A 21093-nucleotide genomic window follows, 5' to 3' on the forward strand; every position below is an offset into this window, starting at 1 on the left:
ATGAAGTTGCTCACACTCAACACTAATTCGCTCATTTCTAACGACAAACGATTCACCCTCCACAAGCTTCTCGAGGAACCCGATCGTAAACTCGCTCTCCTAAACGAAACCAGACTGGAGGAAGCCCCCAACATAAAACTATATGCTCCCGGTTACAGTACTTTTCGCAACGACGCGGGCAGAGGAACAGCCATACTAGTCAAAACGGAACTTAGGGAGTATAAGCGAACAATCCCCTAATAATTGATAAAATAAACCAGCTCCTTGTAAAATTTGGGTGGTGATTTCCGTTACACATATTGTGTCGAAGACCTGAGTGCGTTGTAAGGCATAAATCCATGTATTGTTTTTGATAGGTGTGGATCCAAAAGTTGGTGTCGGTGATGGTTACCCAAGTGCATTCCGTCGATGATAGTTCCACGTGATTCAAAAGTGTAAGCTGACACTGGATTGCTTATTATATAATGGGTGGTGTTGGACGCATAAGAATGTTCTCCATTGACCCGAGATATTTAAATCACTCAGTTCTGGGCTGGAGAACTGCGTAATGAAATTGTTTGACGCATTAACGCAACCTGGATGAAATGGCATTCCACAACTGGTGTTCTTTGTGATCGACGTATCAGCGAATATATCAAATCTGAAATTTACCGGAATGTCGTCCGTCCTGCCGCTCCTATAGTTCTGAGTGTTGGCCGACTATAAAAGACAATGAACGGCCTCTTGCGGTAATTGAGACGATGATGTTACGTTGGACTAGTGGGGTGACACGTTCGAAATGAAGATATTCGCAATCGATATGGTGTTGCACCGATCGTGGAAAAACTGCGAGTGAGGCGCCTTCAATTGTATGGTCACATAAATCGTGCTAGCGAGAATTTACTCCCATAGATTGGTGTGAACATCGAAGTAAGCGAAGTAAGGTAAACAACCAAAAGGCCGGCCGAAACAACAGTGGCTTGATACGCTGGATGGGGATTTAAAAGCCTCGTGATTACATCCAAGTCAGGCATTTGATAAAGTAAAATGGCGAACGCGATCACGACGAGCCTACCCCGCTTGTGAACGGGACAAAGACTGAAGAAAAAGAGGATGTGAGGAGCGACGAGTGCATGACAGCTCAGTGTTACATAGTTAAAAATTCCATTGCCCTTTATTTTTCAGAAAGCGATTTAAATAAATCATTTAATGGAAAGCCCTGTATTGATAATAGTAAACCTCATATGGTTCACTTCTGAGTTTAATATTATTAGCAAATGCGAAGAATTTAACTTACACCAGATACAAAAAAGGGCTGGGGAGAAGTAGAGTCTTCATGAATGAGTTTTGTCTCACTTTAAATGCGCCCATTTTAACTCCTTACTCTGGAATTTTTCAATTCACGCCAAAACTAATATTAGCTTCGGAAAGTACTAATCGAGACCTTTCATTTGATACCCTTCACGACTGTATCTGGTACAAAAATTTTTTAATCCCCCTTTGCATAAAACTCCACCCGAAATTTATGTCACTCGCTGCATGCGTGGAATTCAGTTTCCATCTGTCCACCAAATTTCGTTCGGATTGAGTTAGCCGTTTTGGAGAAAAGTGCGTGTGACAGACAGACAGTGAAACGATTTTAATAAGGTTTTATTTTACACAAAACCTTGAAATGCATGGGCAAATAATGAAATGCTTGGATTGAAACACGTATTACTCTTCTTTATTCAACACATTTTTCACTTCGAAATAATAAAACGATTCTTAACATTAATCCCTAATATATAAATCTGTGGGGCCAGTAAATTGTGGGTTAAGTGAAGTTTTGTATATTTTGTAAATTGCGATAATGTATATTTTAAAACATAAGCCCGGATCTTTACCAGTTTGGACAATTTTCAAACTTTCAATAGCGTTCTTATGAAAAGATCACTTTTGCACTCAACCCACAATTCACAGGTGACACAGAAATAATAAAGCACAAATCATCCACCTCTAAAATGGGTCAATCATATAATTGTGCTTAAATATTTATATTGCTATTTTGTTACTGCTTAATACGAATTCTATTTATTATGGAAGAGAATTTAGAAACTGTATAAATACTTCCAAATTAAAATAAATCGTATATGCAAAATATTTAGTATCTCGACTTTCCCGAATGCGATTGCGATCGGGATCGCGATCGACTACGAGACCGAGACCGATCTCTGGAGTACGAACTTCGTGAGCTACGATATTTCTTTGACCGTCTTGACGAGTAATCATCAGAATCGGATGAGTCGCGACTGTGGTCGCGCCTATTACCATTACCACTATTGCTACCCTTATAGGATCGTTCACGGGTCCGTCTGTGTCTACGTCTATGATAGGAATCGGACGAGGCCGACGAAGAACTAGACGAATCAGAATATCGTCGTGATTTCGATGTCGACGATGTAGTTGCACTACTTGCTATAGAGCTCGATTTTTTCGGCTCGAAGTCATTATTACTCGAACTTGGCATGGATGCGGGCGGAACCAGCGTGTGTATGTACGCACTGGCTCTGTTTTTTAGGTCTTTCACGTCACTGAATCGCGATGTACGCTCACGCGGCCGTTTACCTATTGGAGAAATGTTTAACGTATATTATTAACGTATATTATTAAGTAGCTAATTTCCCTGGAATGGAGATTAAATTTCACTTCTAAGAGATGCTACGTGATAACTACACGATTTCACTTTTTGCCTTACTTCCCGGTTTAGGTTATACTTTTAATAAAAACATAGTAAAGAAAGACGCACCATTATGTTGGGATTTTTTATCAGGCTGTGGCTCACCAGAATCTATATCATAACCTTTTTTAGTTGCCTTCGTTTCTGACGCGGTTTCACCATCGTGATCGACAGTTCTTCGTTGTTCACGTTGCTCAGCCTCCCGAGCAGCCTTTTCGATTTCCTGCGCAATTGGTTTGAATGCATTTTGCCGACTTCTTATGGTTTCCTGATTTGATTATGAAAGTGTAAGAATGGTTCTGATAAATCGATTCGAATTTATACCCTGAGTTCTTCTTCTGAATCACTTTTACTTTGATTGACTTCCTCTTCCGAGTCGCTCATATCGCTTCCGCTATCTGCATACGCTCCTAAACCTGCAATTAAATTGGGACTCCGCATTTTCAATTTACAACACAATATTGATAAGGGAAATATCAGAGACAATGAAAAGGCTGAATTTGTGCAATGATGTTGCAAAGAGAATATGAATATAGGGATGAGAATCTTCTTTGTTTTCCAATTAAGGGTAGAAACATTAAAATGGTTAAGTTTATAGGGAGAAAACATCATTACTCAAAGAAAATAATTTGTTTTTGAATTCTCACCTCAAGTGAAAAACGACATATGATAATATATTGTAACAAGAGATGTAGTCAAAGACACTAAAATGTGGGCGAATTTCCCGATGCCACTTAAAAATTGACAAAATGAAAGAATACGGAGGAACAATGACCCATTACCAATGTTAAGTTGAAAGTAGACACCTATCGCTGGCCCATAAGGTAAGCAACTTCAACAGGATCTAAACAACAGACTAAACTACATCAGGAAACTTGTATTATTAATTGAAGGAATGAATTGGAAGCAAGAAAGTAGAGAGGAGGGGACGAATAGGAACCTGGTGGCACCATGAACAAATGATACAATCATTCATTATTGAAAGGAAGCAATTTAGAAATTATGGACACAAGAGACTATTGGCAAAAACCTAAATAGAGCGTCTGACTAAAGCTATGATAGTCTATTAATTAAAACTACCTATATCATTTCAAGGCTCTAATACAAAAAACTGAAAGGCTCTACTGGAAGCGGTGACACAGTGGAATACTCAATACAATTAAAACCGCTTGCAGCATCGGTTATTATTTATCCACCTTGTCCTGCGATATAAAGCTCAACTTTTGACACTACCAGTTTTCATATACACGCAAATGGCGACGAAAAAGTAGTATTTGGCATAAAAAAAGGAATTAATTGCACCACAAGTAATATTGATCAAACAACGGCTGCAATCATTTTCCAACATGAAATAGTTTTTAAACCAACGAAAATATGGCTTTTCAAGTGATCACAGATACCGTTAACCTCTAGGAGGCGTATAGCGCGTCAACCACACCTACACTCTATCGCTTGCGGTTCGCTGAAATGTGCTTCAGCTTCTTGAGATGCCTCACTCCTCCTCTCTACTGTCCTGCGCCAAGGGCTCTTGTGGCCATCTTGGGAGAGTGGATTCCCCTGCATGGCGTAGCCAGTAATGCAATTGCCATCCCTCTTTAATGTGTGACCTATCATTTGAAATAGTATCACGCCAAAATATATGGTGGCAACGTCAACACCGAAGACGAACCAACCAACAACATCAAACCGCACTGATCAAACAGGAAGAATAAGGACAACTTTGAGACCGTTGATAATTTCTCCTATCTAGGGTCGAAAATCACAACCGATAACAGCTACGATGATGAAATCCGCGCACAGTTGTTGTCAGCCAACAGAGCCTATTTCAGCTTACAAAAACTATTCCGCTCGAAACGTCTCACCATAGGGTCAAAGCTCTTACTGTACAAGACCATGATCTTGCCAGTCCTCATGTATTCCTCGGAGACTTGGATTCTTAACAAGAAAAATTGCGGACTCTTGGCCGCGTTCGAGAATCCTCCGAAGAATTTTTGGCCCCCTACATGAGGATGGATGATTCCGTAGCCTACATAACGACGAAATCTTTGAGCGATACCATGACCGTCTGGTTGTGGGTAAAATCCGGCCCAATAGGTTACGGTGGGCGGGTCATTTAATCCGTATGGATGAGGATGATCCAGCCCGGAAAGTCCATAAGGGCAACATCTATGATAGAAAAAGAAGACGAGGCAGACCCTGCCTAAGGTGGAGCGATGGCATAGGCCAGGACGCCAGACAGCTTTTAGGGATATCGAATTGGTGGACCTCGGCGCAAAACCGAGATGTCTGGAGTTCCTTATTAAGGCAGGCTTAGACCAGATACCGGTTGTTGCGCCGTTGATGATGATGATGATCAGGCCAGCAGTACTCCGATGATACGACACCAACAAGTATTTGCGAAGATTTGGAGTTTTCGAGTGTCAGTAGGGGTCGTCACTGACATATTTCACTTTTGAAAACTAGTCAGACTTTATACTAAACACGGTATTTCTCACCTTTGATAGTCTTCGAGGATGCCTCAATCAATTGACCTGAATAATGGTATCATAATAACAATCGAGAAATAGCACGACGACCAAATTTTGTGCCACATCATGAATTGTTCGTACAACCTAAATATAATCTTTGCATGACAATATCGTACCATACCGACGCTGGTGAGGGCTTTGAGCTACATCTAGATTATCAGTTGCCAGGGCCATTAGAAGAACCGTTACAAGAAATAAAGTTACGAGATGTGCTTGACAGCAAAGCCTCTGCAACAAGAACCAAAGCCTTGTGAGTAGGTAAAGACTATTATCTGTCCTTTCCATAAAAAAGGAAACAAGCTACAATTTCAGAATTACATCACTGCTTTGTACGTGCTATAGGATCCTACCAAAAAGATTAGAAGGAAAGATCAATGTATATGCCGACATACATTTGGTATGGCGAATAACAGGGATGGCTCTAATCCGAACCATCAATGCAGACCAGCTTTTACGGTGGAACAGGTGAAGGTGCGGCTGATTATTGACATTGACCAAATATCACAGCAAAACTTATACTAATCCTCGGAATGATTAGTCGGCAGAATAAATCAGGATCAAAAACTTACGAACGCATTCGAGACAGAAAACGAACTACAAAAATACAATGGACGACAAAATGCCTCAGAAGTGGGAGGAAGAGAATTGGGAGACTGCGAGAGTGGTTATTACCAACGAAAGGGCGAGAGCTACTATACTCTCATTTGAACACTGCAAAGCATCTGGCATCTATTCGGCGATGCTAAAGGAGGATATAGAGCAGTTAGAGCGACTTCTAAGAAATATTTTTCATGGATATCTTGCTTTTGGCTACGTGCCTTCCTCTTGGCAAAAGGTTAAGGTGGTCTTCATACCTAAGTCTGGGAAAGATGACAATATATACAAAAAACTTCATTCAAATCAACATAACATCAGCTGTTGGTCATATCTCGGAACGGCGTATAGAAATACACAACGCGTCGTTGATTTCATTGACAGTTGGTGCATCAGGCGTAGACTTTCAGTAAATCCAAATAAAACTACAATGGTATTATTTACAAAAAGGAGGAAACTGAAGGGAGGAGGGTTACAACCCTTCAACTCTCCGAAGAAGTGAAATATCTGGGAGTTATTCTAGACAAAAAGCTTCTTTGGAACAAACTGGTGGAGGTAAAGATGAAACGAGCTCTCACAGCTTATGGGCTGTGTAGGTGGATCTTTGCCTCAACATGGGGACCTAGATCTCAGGTAGTAATGTGGATATATGTTGCTATCATTAGGCCGATGTTCGCTTATGCATCCGTAGTGTGGTGGCTTAAGGCGAAACAAAAGAGTTTTTGCTATAAACTAGCCACACTGCAAAGAACTGCGTGACTGGGTATAACCGGTGCCATGGGCACCACATCCGGCGTAGCTCTCAATGCATTACTCAATTTGTAGCCCTTGGATTTGTTTATTCAGAGCACTGTAATGAGAGCAGCTTATAGACTAATTCGATTAGATCTATGGACGTGGGGGGCACAAAGCATCGGAAGAGTCATTGGGAGAGCTGAATCTAGTTTTCGCAATGCCTTCCGATTCTCAGATCCCCATACATCTGTTTGGTAGAAGATATGAAAATATCTCGAAACGAAGAGAATCAGAAGAATCAGCGTCAGGATATACTGACGTCTTCTACACCGATGGCTCAAAAATAGAACAGGGTTCTGAGGGAGGAGTCTACCTCTCGAATAAAAGCGAGAAATGGGCTTTTCCCTTGGGACAATATACAACGGTCTTTCCGGCTGAAGTCCGGTGAAACTACTCTGGGTACCCGGTTATTGTGGTGTAGGGGGGAAAGAAATCTCGGATGCTTTAGCAAAAGAGGGTTCAATTTACTCTAGAACCAGCAATTGGAGTGTCAGTAGAATTCGGTTATCCTGCTATCAAAAACTGGGAACAAGCGTCCCATAAAGACAGATGACTAAGCCTGAATGCTAAAGACACCAAACAAACATACTGCAAAGTTTATTCTGTCGAAAAGCAGGAAGACTTACAGAAGTATTGTGGGTATTCTGACTGGCAGAATAGGAATTCTCCAAATTTATACGTGTCCATCCTGTAATGGGAAACTGGAATCCACGGAGCATCTTCTATGTGAATGCCACACCTATGGACGCATCAGACATCAGATTTTTGGTACTGATATGCTAAATCTATAGCGGGTAGCCTCACATCCATTAACGGGAGTTCTGCGATACATAAACGAATCGGGGATATTCCGTTAAACGGGGGAATCGAACACAATGGACCACTAGGGCCTGAATGCTCAGAGGCTTTGCCTCTATCCCACCCCAAAAAAGAAAAATACTAAGGAGTCGCAAGATGTAGATATCAAATATTAAAAAGCAATTGTAGTTCTTGAGAATTCAAAACTTGAAAAGTATTGAAGGTTTCGAATGGTTTCCTTGCATTTTGCATATATTTGAGAGCCCATAGCTCCTCAGAGCATCAGAGTGAAATTATGCGGTGTTTCCAACGATTAATTAATTGAAGTAATAAAAACTTGTTGTTTCTTTTCCGTTGGTGTGGGTATTTTATTCTTGCAAATACCGATATTTCGGGAACCACTTGTTCCCTTCATCAGTGCAAACAAGTTTGCGGAAAAGAAACAACAGGTTTTTATTACTTCAATTTCCTCAGAGCAATTACACTTCTCATTTGAATTACCTGGGAATCACGTTAGAGTTTGACGTAACAATTCGAAAGAGGTTTAAATAAAAAAACAGATTTGGAGCACATTCTTTACATCAAATTCTTCGTGAGTCTTTCTAAAGTTCTAAGGTCATATTCTCTGTTGGCTGATGAAATTCATAAACAAGAAGAGCAGCACTCTTCCTGAAGACATGATATGGAGGTGAAACGAGAAACAGAGGTCAAATATTTGGAAATTACGTTAGGCCAAAAATTAAGAAAAATGGAAGACACATGTCGGAAAGCCACGTGGGCTCTGATGACTTGTAGATCCATAGCAGGAAAAAAATGGGGTTGCAGCCCGAAGATACTACTTTGGATATATACTGCAATAGTAAGGCCAATGATTGCCTATGGAGCGGTAATCTGGGTAGAAAGAAACGAATTTAGCACATAAGCTCTAAAATCCGGCTTGCGTGTGTATCAGTGGGGAAATGAGGACATGCCCAACGGCATCCCTGGAGGTCCGTCTGGAATTAACCCCTCTCCATCTGCACATACAGATGCAGGCAAGGAGAGCAATATTTAGGATGGCCGGTAGTATCAGTGAAGTGGAGAGCTGCCTAAATCGTAGGAAGATTGATATTCTTTCTAGGCGGTATCCCGAATTACTGATACCAAGGGATAACATGACAACGAGGTTTCACTTCGACAAGAAGTTTGAAACACGTTGGAATAACAAGGCACACTGGGAGAGCGTGGCTGCGACATACGGCTTGAACCAGCAACTGATTACTTGGTACACTGACGGATCCCTCACAGCAGAGGGAGCGGGTGCCGGTGTTATTGGTCCAAGGAAAATGTACTTTGAGCCAATGGGCAGGTACACTAGCATATTCTAGGCGGAAATATACGCCATAGACAAATGTGCCTCCTTTAATCTGCAAAGGAACTACAGGGGGCAGAACATAGCTATTCTCACCGATAGCCAAGCAACGATCAAGGCACTTAGGTCCAACCAGGTGAACTCTAAACTGGTATGGGAATGCCTTGAGAGACTGAATACACTCGGCTCGTCCAACAAGGTCTGGATACTTTGGGTTCCAGGCCATGCTGGGTTGGAAGGCAACGAGGCAGCGGACGAACTAGCCAAGAAGGGAGCAGGGACACCTTTACACGGGTCAGAACCCTTCTGTGGAATCGGAAACGGTTTCATGGCTTTGACTCTAAGAAATGAAGAGGAACGGATGAGGAAACTATACTGGGCGGGCCTACCAGGGATGGAGCAGTCCACGGTGCTTATTGGGGGATACGAACCCATGCGCACAAACGATTTCTTAAACCTCACCAAAAAGAACTTCCGAATCATAGTGGGAATTGTCACTGGTCATTGTCGGCTGAACTATCACCTAGGGAAGCTAGGGATATCTACGGACACTACTTGCAGGTTTTGTGAGGAGTATGACCAAACCTTTATACACGTCCTGGGGCAGTGTCCGGCACTTGTGCAAAGTAGGTCGAAGCATCTGGCAGAACACTTAATACCAGATGCAAAGCTGAATGATGTGGAAATAGGGAACATACTAAAGTTCCTGACGGTTAAAAGCCTGCATGAGATACTATGATCAATAGGTACACTATAACCAGTAAAAGGGGCACAATAGTTCTTTAAGGACGTGGTGCGACTTCCCCTTAACAAAATAATAATAAGTAACGAGAACTCTAGGGACTTAATTTTTTTCGAAACATTTGTATATGAAAAAAAAAAACATACTTATAAGTACCACAAGTCGGTCCGCATTATCAGATTTGAAAGTAGCAGCAACGACGAAAAATATGAAGTCTTGAAATAACCGGATGGTTTTGAATCCGAATGGTGTCACAACTCGTAGGAAAAATCACGTAAAAATGTAAATTTTTCAAATTTTACCAAATGGGTTCGGCAGTTGCCTTAATCAAACACTAGAACATTATTTGAAATAACTCATCTAAAATTGCAATAATTATCTGGCCATTATGGAAATACTACAGCAAACCTATTAATTAGAAATTAAAGTGGCTCGACCAATTTTGTACTCGATTAGTCAATCGAATAAAATCTTATGGCAAATTTGCTTTCACATTTTAGAATAAGGACAAAATAGCAAAAGTAAATCATATCCAGTTACTTAGTTAGGGAAACTATAAATGTATAAATGGAAAACATTAAAATAGTAAATTTGGATTACACTTACCCAATTTTCCCGTTATGGAAGATATAGCGCTTTTACGGAAAACTTGTGCTGAAGATGCTTTACAAACATACAACATTAACAAATTTTCTCAAAATAAATTTACAAAAATTTATACAAAAAATGCATTCTAATTTTGATATTTTAAAAATTAAAAAAAAAAGAAAAAAGAAAAAAAAAAGCAAGGGAAACATTTTTTTCGTCACTTAAAAGTCTCCTATGTAAACTCTCAATCAGTCAATGACTTAGGCGAGTAAGCTACATAAATACTACCTTTTGTTTTGCTCTTTCTTAACATTTCCTGTGCAACATTGTAAATTTCTTCGTTTGTCACCTCTAGTAAAAGTTCAGTTAGCGATCTGCGCACCACAAGCATCTGAGAGTAAGCAAACATATCAAGTTAAGAGACTATCGTTCTTTTTGGTTCAGTCATTGAATGTAATTTTACCCATTCTTCCATTATTTCTTCGCGTGTTTTTGTTACAACCTGATTGCTTTGGCTACTCCTAATTGGTGAGCTGGGACTAGTCCTTGCAATATCATCAACTTTCTGTTCGCTGTCAAGGCCATCAATCTCGTCGGCCGAATTGTCACTCTCTTGAAACTTTTTTTAACAAATCGTAAAACAAATGTGTGTCTGATGGAAGTTACGAGAATATACTTACCGTTTTGTCAGTTCTTACTTTGATAATATCATTTGCTAAACGTACTGGACTTACATTCAAATTTTTAGTTACGCTTTCGGATGTGGTTTTCGGTTCTTTCTGTTTTTCTAGTTGTTTCAGTTTTTCTTTTTCCATTTTTTCTAATCCCTCTCTGTAGAAATTTCAAGTTCAATTTCAAGACATAAAATTAGTGCATTACCTAGTCTAGCCATATATTTCGCCACTACGTTCCGAAGTCGAACAATTTTACACTACAAAAGTGGCAACCACGTAGAAAGCAGTGTTAAAACCTTTCGAACATGGTTCTACATTGCAACAGCCGTCGCGTTGAATAGTAGTCACCATGGAGTGAAGTAATGTGCGCGTGATTATTGCCGCTCATAAAGCAGGCAAAATTGCGAATCAGATTTATGTGCTGCTTAAGCCGTTCAAAGTTAACGAACGTTTCATATGTCGTGTTCTCGAGTTACACAGAGAGACTGGAGATTTTGTTGACCGACCCCAATCTGCTCGCATCAACCGTAATCCCACGCGTGGATAGAAAACGATGGTCAAAGAAATAAGTACCGCACCGAGAAATCTCTCGCATGTATTAAAAGATGATCTACATGTACGAGAATCTGAACGGTGCCCTGGACAAATTCTTACGCCGCGTTTGCAGGCCTTGCGAATCGAACGTGCGATGAACCTACAAAAGTTCGAAGGATTCAGCGTGGTCATCACCCTTCGTCTGTGATGGTTTAGTGGGGTAAATCATGGTATGGTGACTGTCCCATTCATTTTTGCGAGAAAGGAGTGAGCACATCAAGTGCTGTCTACTCAAATGCCGTATTAGCCCTGGTTGTAAAACCCTTGAACGATGCTCTGTTTGCCGGCATCGATTGGATATTCCAACAAGATTCTGCGGGGGTAAATCTCGTAAAAGCGACTCAGAAGCTACTAGAAGACAATGCGCCGTCCTTAGGGCAGCTCCGACTGGAATCGATTGGATTATCAAATTTTAGAGTCACTGAAGCGCAGTCTAGCCCCTGCAGCTGCCAATTTTCTGATTGAAACTATAAGTACAGCGACAGAGCAATGGCCGGACCGATTGCGACTTTGTATTTTAAAAGGCGGCGATCATTTTTAATAAAATGGTATCGCCTATATTTAGAACTGTCTCCTCTTTTATAATAAATTCGCTCGTTCATGTACGACTTTTCATTTTTAAATAAAAGTGTTTAAATTACTGACAAAACATATGACCAGACTAGGTATAGGACATACCGAATCCACGCTGGAAGAGTTTTTCTTTTAACAGTGTCCACACCAGATGATGAATTCACAGTTGGTTCAGGGGTTGTTGATCTATTTGTTGGTGCAGTCCCTTTGAGTATTGTCATCGAAGGTGCTGGCGGTGCATTGATTTCATTTATATTGATTGTGTTTTGGTTTCCGCTCGACCAGTTGTTCCAAGATCCTGATCCTAGATAATGTTAAGATAAAACCAATGCACTCGTTAATATTCTATTTTCAAGTATAGATAGTCTGCAAAGAAGACCCTAAAACCGAACTTAAATACATTTTGTTCTAATAATGTAATTTCATCAGCATCCTGAAACAACATACACTCGTGCTAAAAAACGAGAACAATTTTTCTGGCGTATAACTCTGAGATGTTTGTCGATAAGAAGCGTAATCTAATGATGTTTTTTATGTTTATTGGCGTTAAAATGCAAAAATTAATTTGATCAAGCAATAGACGATATTGGGATTAATGTGTAGAGAGTACTGCAAAATATTCTCCATGCGAGTTGGTCTGAGGGACCTCTCGATTATTACCTAGCATGTCGTGGTGAGGCAGCTCAGTAAGGAAAAAGGGAACAAAAAGAGACATCTGAAGCTAAGAGGTTATCGAAACCCCAAGCCAAGGTGTGACTACCGTGCCTAGGTTAGAATGGTTACAGGTGTTAAGATGTGGCTGTGAACGGTGAACTCTGGGTACCAGCTTTATCTCGGAAAAGGGCTCTATCGAGATCGACTTACTTTTCCCGATAAAATTGCGGCCATGGCAGCCAATTATAAAAAATTAAAAAACAACAAAAAAAAAACTAAAATTAAATCTCGATCGTGACGAACCAACCCCAAGTGAAAGGCCGCCCTAAGCTCATCAATGGAAAACCTGAGCGTAGACTCAAATTCTCCGCTTACTCAAGTGAGAACCAGTCCTTAGCGGAGGAGCCCTTCTGTCAAAACTCCTGACGCCGGGCTCCAATCCATGCCCTCTACTGACGTTAAAGTCTTGCCCATGGGGGCAAATTGCAACTCACGGGCTGCGCCAAGGTTGAGAGGAAAGGAGCATCCGAGACATCTGCGGCTAAGGGCAAACCGAAACGGCACCAGTTCTCGGACGATCCCAACTCTTCGACACAAAAGGCAGCAAAGAGGGCTCGGCCTGCAACGGCTTAAACTTCATTTGCAGCCAAGGCTATCGAAGCCGATGGAGGGGTCCTGTATGACGACACCAGTCCTTCCGGTTACGATACTGAGCAGTGTGAACAGCTTAGGCGGAAACTGCTCCTAGCTGTAAGCACTGCATCCCCGCAAGGCATTAAACTTCGTTGGGTGGTGGGTGTATACTGTACAATGTTACGGCTTAACTTTGCTAACGAAAACACGTACGAGTGGCTCCAGCAGTACAGCTTCTCCATCAAAGATGCATAGAGTGTGTGACTAACCTTGAAAAGGGTCTCTGAGCTGCCATTTTCCAAAAAATATTTCCTTTTGGTACCCAGAAGAAAAGCGTAATGGTGCTGACGGGCGAATGCAGTTATCAGTCGTCGGATCAATAGTTGCAATACATTTATATACTTCATACAAGAACCATTGGTTATTGGTGACATCAGGGCCCTAAACTACCAAGATGCTAACCTGTTGTATGCCAATGGAGGTGATCGTCCCCGCTCATGTGTGGTGGTCTCAAAAGACTTCCAGGCTAATTTGGTTTACGACCTATGTGATCGCGAACCATTAGGGGCAAACTAACTATGAAAAGTCAACAGGGAGATAAAGGCATTCTATGGTGTTCTGCATGTTTTCCTTATAATAACGCCCAACACATATGCTGAGGAAGTTCCAACAATGCATGAGGATCGAGAATATTAGAGTATCTGGAACCGATCTGCAAAGCCTAAATTTGGGCAATGGACCCACTTTCTTCAACGTGCTGCTTGTTTACCCACTAACGAACAACAGCTAAGCTTTTAAATAGGAAGAATGGCCCCCGTGATTTGACATCTTATTTAGCCACGGAATTCCCAAGTGTTTCCACTAATCTGTCCATTTCCATAGTAAGGAACTTTCAAAATGGGAGTATAGAACAGCTCATGTAAGCCGCATTTAGAATCATCGGCGCGTTGCTCTAATTGGAGAATGCTCGGAATTTCGCGATCCTGTGGCGATTTCACGACAGCTGGTCCTTTAATTAACTCAAATTTGAGAAGGCCTGCCGAACAAGAAGGAAGAAAGTAAAGTTACCCCTCCAGTTATTTAAATATAATTCCAAGGCAAATATTTGCATATTATCAACTCATACTCCATCATCTCCCACATACCAGGACGGTGGGGTTCCAGGCATACGTGTATGAAGGTGTGGTTCCATTTTATAAATTCCAACTTTTATGTATACCACAGTGTATATTTTTAATTCCGCAGCATTTCTAGAAATACATTCTAATAATACCTACCATTCCTCAAATTCTTTCATGTAAGTTTAAATTCCTTAGCATATGTACTGTGATTATCCCTCTATCTTTTATATGTATAAAGGCCAATTCACAAAACACAAGGACCGAATGTCTCGTATATTAAGTCCACCGCTCCTCAGCAGTCGGTGCCGTGAAAGAAAGTCTTTTACGAAAAGACGAGATTCATTTCATCAAAAGTTAATTTATCAGCATGTGGTTCGAACCTACACAAAGACGGACCGATGGCACGGTTTATTTTACAAATTTACTTAAATTTAACAGAAAGATATACGGGATTGAAATTACAACCGAATGAAACCCAGAAAAGGACCAGAGCAACCAGCACTGGGACTAGGATACTCCAACAATAGAGTTTGTTTGCCTTTGTTGAAAAAATGTGCGATATTTTGGTTGGAATGGAGAGAGGTCAATCTGTTCACAGCACTCGTGTATGTGAAAATACCTGGCGGGAACAAGAACGAGAAAAGGGATCTTATCAGATTTCAGAACCATTCCACTTAATATCAATATATGCATTCCAAATGGTTGAAAGAATACAAAAGCCTTCCTTTCTTTTCTGCCTCTCAGTTCGTAGCTTCCTTTTACGTATTTCTCGGGGAGGCATGTATATGTGCCGTGCTTTAATGTAAAAATTGACTTTACGAAACGGTGGAATGGAACGAAGCATGAATGCCTTTGCTATTCTTAGTTTGGGATGTGTGCACAGCTCCGCTATTACAACTTAGTGGTAAACTCAGCTCATTCATATCATTAATAATGGAGCGTATAAAACGATATCACATTCTCAGATCATAGGCGCATTGATTTCGTAATGAGCCTGGATCCACCACCAGCCACTCCATTTCGAAATCCACAGAAGACAGATTGGAATACTTATAGAGCGGATTGCTTAAGTCACGATTCCTGGAAGGCGCAACTAATCTTCTTCTTTTCTTCAGCCTTTGCCCCGTTCACAAGCGGGGTCAGCGCATCTAATCCATTGGTGAAATTGAGAAGACAACCCAGATGATAACAACCAACATTAGAAAAGCTTGCGAAGAAAGGTGTCCACTCAAGACAAAAATCATGCTCTGAAGTCTTATTCATCCACTGACTGGAATCAATATAAAGAGCCACAGAAAACTCTAAAGAAGAGCATAAGATCGGCTAAACGATCATCATGGATGTCTTTAGGTCTTCATGCAAGCATTTGCGGACAATCTAGCCTTCATAGTAAAACGAAAAAGATTGTTGTTTGATTAGGGACATTTGCAGATATCGATCTTTCGGCAGCCAAATCTTCATGAATAAAAATGGAAGAGACAATGGAAAAGGGGGAATAGTAAGCCCTTTTTGAGTAAGATATGCGGATGATGTCCTTGCCGCGGTCAAGGGACAAGAGCCCCTTTAACTCCCATCCATTGAATGTACACCCCCCAAGTATGGAGCACTACCAGAAGGAGAAAGAATACATCCCTAGCGCCGCTAAGGAAAACAACTACAAGGAAACAACAGTGAAGCATCTAATGAGACAAAAGGCGACTAAGGATGGGGGATCTAACACATCTAAGCGTACAACAAACAGAAAACTCAGAGAACAGAAATATATTCCCCTGCATTTACTCAAGGACAACGCGTAACATTAAAAAATTAATGAAGAAAACAAACCTGGGGCTGATACCGACGAACAGGAAACAATAGTTAACACAAAAACTGGGTTTCCCTAAAGACTGCCTGCATAAGAATGAGAGGAGTGGGATCTACAATATCGATTGTCTGGAATGCGACCACGTCTACGTTGGACAAACTAAAAGACCGGCGGCCACCAGGATCAGATAACACATAGGGGAAACATGGATTGAAAGGACGAGCAGCTAGCCAAATAAAATCGTCAGCGGCCAAGCAGATAGTAAGCAGGAACTATAACATCACCAAAGATAACGAGATGTCGCACACGGTAAGAGGAACACGGTCATTTCACATCTTAGAAAGTTTGGAAATCACCAGAATACCGGAGGTAAATAGGATCAATACGAATCTTTGGAACGCTCCATTTAGGATAAATCAAGATTGATCTTCAATTAATTGAAAACTCCGTTTATTTAAACTGACTAATTACCTCGGAATTTAAGTAACCGGACAATTCTTCAAATAAAAATGATTGCAAAGACTTTAGAAATTAAAACTCAAACTCGTCGCTGGTAATAATTTTTTATTCTGCATATATCGAAATTATGGGAACAACTAGTTCCCTTCTTCAGTGCGGGGTGTATACTTCCTTAACTTAAATTGTGAGCACTGTGAAAGGGAGCAACTAGCTCCCGAAATATCAATATCTACAAATGAAAATAATAGGGTTGCCCCTAATAAAAAAACCCCCTTTTTCATTTCACTGAATTACAGGACAGCCAAACCGTCATAATTACTGGCAAGTTTGCGGATACAGTATGTGGCAGCTTGAATGTAACTCTGCATGAAATCGACAGTTGGTGCCTCCGCAATCGGCTCAAGGTGAACGCTAAGAAGACTGCACTAGGTGTTTTGCTAGCAGTAGCAAGCTGTTAATGCAGATTCAGAGGTTTGGTTGTCAAGTATTTCTGGAGCAATGAGCACTTCGTCGACTGCTGCACTCGAAGCTATCCTAAATCTATTCCCTATTCATTTAGATGTAAAACGGGAAGCAGCCAACGACGCATATAGACTCGATACAATTCTAGCGTGGAAAGGCGTCATGCGTCCAGCTGGAAATTCCTTGACAAACTTCATATTTGAAAAGACATTCTCTGTCGTAATCACCAAAAGAGAAGAATGGTCGATGAAAAGCCATGAATCTTTTCGGATTAGACTTAATCATCTTCAGCGACAGGTCAGTAATAGGAGACGGGACGGGCACAGAGGTGTCCTCGGGTAATCCAATTATGGAACTGACTCAATTCCAGGAAAATTAACGACCATATTCTAGGCGGAAATATATACCATTTCATTGGCAGCAGAAGAAGGAATAGACAATTTAAGGGAATAGTACAATAGGGCTAAAAAAGGCCTGAGTGCGCGGAGCTGCGCATTCCCTCATTAAACTAAACTAGTCAACTGATCTGGGGAGCAATTAGAAGTGCTTTTGTAGGATAAATTATATTGCTGGAAGATACTGTGAACTCGACCGCCTATATGGAAATTATAAAAACGCTCTTTGGCTTATTTTCGAGACTCTTACTGAATACGAATGGAAAAGTGGACTTTAAAGTTAATTCTGCCATTCTAACATGAATTTTATTTCAATTTTTTTAAGCAGTCTACTATTCGAGAAATCTTTTACCTATTTTCATAGAATAGTCACTCAACATGCGTTCAAAATTTCGCGTCAATATATTCGGATATCTGTTGATTCTACTGCATTTAACTCCTCCTTCATTTCATTATACTTTTCGGAGTAATGTGTGCTCCAGAATGTATATCTTGTAGTATTCATCCTAATTTCAAAGCACAAATATTGCAAGAAATGTCCGAAGTGTTCAACTTTCATAAAGAGTTGATTGGTGCCCGTAAACGAAAATCGATCTACGATTCAAGAGGCAACCAGCATACTATTCGCGTAGATTCAGATAAAAAAATCGTCCCGTATACAATACTAAAATCTTAATAACTGAAAAACGACGATAAATGGAACATTAAAATAAACCCCAAATCGTAGAATTCACTCTAAAATATAAGTAGAAGTTAATCTGTAAAAATGTCAGTTGTGTAGAAGTAATAATAATAATAGCTGTAATGTGAGGTGTGTTTACTCTTACAATATTGTGCGTGGCACCCAAAGTGTTAAAAGGGACGGGCAGAAAGAAAAATAAAGTCCTGATTTTTTTGTCGGTAAGTACGTGTCAGTAACCGCTCATAGTAGCCAATTACCGCTCAAGAAACAATTAGACCCTAAAAGAATTCTCTCTAGTGGTTGATAACCCAGCCCGGCTCCGGATGCCAAACCCCTCTTGATTCAGAATCCGGTGCCAACTAAAAATACACAAATCAGGCAATGAGATGAGGGAGATTATTGCAGATTTTAACTCCCTACTTACAACATTGCGAAGTGGTTGGTTGAGGAATGCTAAAAATTGGGGTCTACCAACGGGAAACAATCTGTCAAAAATTTAGAAGAATTTATTAAAAGATTGAATGTAGTGGGGCTTTGGCGGATAATGAACCCCTAGTGTCATTTGATGTCAAAGCTTTATTTCCCAGTACGCATGTAAAAGAGGCAAAAACAAAATTTGAAGAGTGGCTACTACGGTTTGGTTCGACACCAGAATGGAGGAGAAAGGCAAAACAATACGCGAGGTTAGCTTCCCTCGGCATGAATGAAAATTATTTCACATTCAGGGGAAAATACTTCAAAACGACCTCAGGTGTAGCGATGTACAATGCTCTCTCCCCACCCCAAGTGAAATCTTTATGGCATCACTGGAGGAGAAAATGGAGCATAATGGATTATTGGGAAATATGGCGAGTATGCCGTCCTGAATGGCACACATGAATCCTTCCGTCTCAACAAAGAGCTCCCCAAAACACAGCCATCTGTTCTACAAATGCCAAAGACAATTCAAGTGTTTCCCGTGCATTGTCTTCGACAATTGTCCTGCCTTAGCGACTTCCGCCGACGTTCCAGACGAATTTTCCATGGTAGACCTCATCGGTCACTCAAAACAATAACGCGAAAGTGAATCTTCTGATCGTGCAATCTGACAGCCGTAACTGCACCACAATACATAGGTGATTGTAGTTGCAGCACCAACATATCAGCACACAGCCGAGATGCAATCTCATCATTGATTTCAAATAGAATTCTCGGAATTACTGGAGATGAATAGAGCTTGATAATACCTGGTCTACGCATTATTATTTTCTTAGAATCAATGATTTTTGTAGTCAGGCATTTGGAACGATAAAGTCGTTTTGTACTTGGAATTTTCTCTCGCTGGATGAAATGGCCGTCTACGTCTATCAACGAACGACTCAAATCCAAAATTTAGCGCAATGTTGTCCGCCCTGTCACCCCCTGTTGTTCTGAATGTTAACCGACTATAAAAGACAATGAACGGCGTCTTGCGGTAATGGAGACAAAGATGTTGCGTTGGATAAGTGGCATGACACCCTTTGATCACATCCAAAATGAGGATATTCGCAATTGACATGCGGTTCCATGTCTTCGATTGTATGGTCACATAATTCGCGTAAGGGGAATTCACTCGCCAAAATTAGTTTGAGCGTAGAAGTAGATGATAAGCGACCAAAAGACCGGCCGAAACAATGGTAGCTTGATACGCTGGATGGGGATTTGAATGTCTCCCAACTGCATCCAGATCATGGACCGAGTAAAATGGCGCAACCGATCACGACGAGCCGACCTCGCTTGTGAATGGGAAAAAGCCTGAAGAAAAAGAAGATGACTAAGTTGTAAATTCAGTTTATTTTGCAAGATTAAACAGATTTATTGCAATCTTAGCAATCTGGGTTGGAAATATTGTGGAAATAGGATTGAAAATAATTTGCGGTGCGACTGATTTACCAATATATCAGTATCGTTGATGGTTTTGAAGCAACAAATCCAATAAACCCTGCCTCGCACAGTGCATCGACTATCGTTGTTCTCTCAATACTTCGTAGTGAATGTTTCTTACCATTAATACTTCTCATTTCCAACTCTTCGGCGTTTCAAGCTATAAACTCATCTATTAGTCGGCATATATTCTGACGCATTATTCGTAATAATAAGCGGATAATAATTGTAAAGAACTGAAATTTCTTCGAAGTGTTTTCAATGGAAATAAATAACGCGCCAAACAATGGCATGTAAATAAAACAAACAAAAATTTTACCTACATCCGATCGCTTTCTCACTATTAATTCCCACTGAATACACTGCCAACTTTTAGTAGGCACACCGAGCCGAATTTAGATCTAAATTTAGATTTATTCATAAATCAAGAGATCCCCAAATGGAACCCCAGAGGATTTAGGAGGCGAAACCGCACAATAATCGCATTCGTACTAATATAATCACATTGAACTTTCCATTTTTTAGTCTGTACTTACGCCACTGGGATTGATCTGGATACCAGGCCGATTGCCATCCAGGCTGGATCCGATAAATTCCATTTGAGATATTGTTCGCCCCATCGGTGGAGCCATTACCAGAATTCTCCGCAAATCCGTTCTCGTCTTCCTTTACAACTTCCATATCGGCTTCACCTTTTTCCTCGTATGTATTTATCGCAGGCATCCCTGTTGGTGGAGGCGGTGCCACTACCGGGGCCACATATGATGTGGATTCCTTCATTTGAATCCATTGCTGAGCAAGCGCTGCCCAATCGACTTGTTCGTTAGACATATTATTGCATGTTGTTTGGCTAATTGCCCATGTCGCGAATTGCCCCGCATTATTTAGGGCATCGCCACTCGAATCTTCACCCGAAAACATTACTTTCTAATCAATACGCTCAATATTACTAACACTTTGTGGCTTTTATGAAAACACTCCCACGACAAAATACACTTCTCGCCGATATTATTGACAAATGCTCGGTATGAGGTGAAGTTAGAAGCATG

General features: G+C 40.8%; 1 protein-coding gene across 2 annotated transcripts; it reads right to left on the reverse strand.

The window, feature by feature from the left end:
- Window positions 1-1680: 1680 nt before the first annotated feature.
- Window positions 1681-21075, reverse strand: LOC119658815 (arginine/serine-rich protein PNISR). 2 transcript variants are annotated; one of them, XM_038066539.1, is made up of 9 exons: window positions 20581-21075; window positions 12038-12236; window positions 10772-10922; window positions 10555-10710; window positions 10380-10482; window positions 10110-10166; window positions 3020-3111; window positions 2801-2963; window positions 1681-2583 (listed from the first exon to the last, which is right to left on the reverse strand). In XM_038066539.1, exons 1-9 carry the CDS (start codon window positions 20963-20965, stop codon window positions 2120-2122), a joined length of 1770 nt encoding a protein of 589 aa, XP_037922467.1. In that variant the 5' UTR covers window positions 20966-21075; the 3' UTR covers window positions 1681-2119. The 2 variants fall into 2 exon arrangements, with proteins under 2 accessions (XP_037922467.1, XP_037922466.1); XM_038066538.1 differs by having other exon boundaries at window positions 2765-2963; window positions 20581-21074.
- Between the last annotated feature and the right edge of the window lie 18 nt (window positions 21076-21093).

Source organism: Hermetia illucens, chromosome 6 (assembly GCF_905115235.1).
Source record: "Hermetia illucens chromosome 6, iHerIll2.2.curated.20191125, whole genome shotgun sequence".
NCBI lineage: Eukaryota > Metazoa > Arthropoda > Insecta > Diptera > Stratiomyidae > Hermetia > Hermetia illucens.

Coding starts and splice junctions, on each gene's coding strand:
- LOC119658815 (XM_038066538.1), bottom strand. CDS start 20,965: ATGTTTTCGGGTGAAGATTCGAGTGGCGATGCCCTAAATAATGCGGGG. Junction 10,711..10,771: donor AAGTAAGAACTGACAAAACG/GTAAGTATATTC, acceptor TGTTAAAAAAAG/TTTCAAGAGAGTGACAATTC. Junction 10,483..10,554: donor AAGAAATAATGGAAGAATGG/GTAAAATTACAT, acceptor GCTTACTCTCAG/ATGCTTGTGGTGCGCAGATC.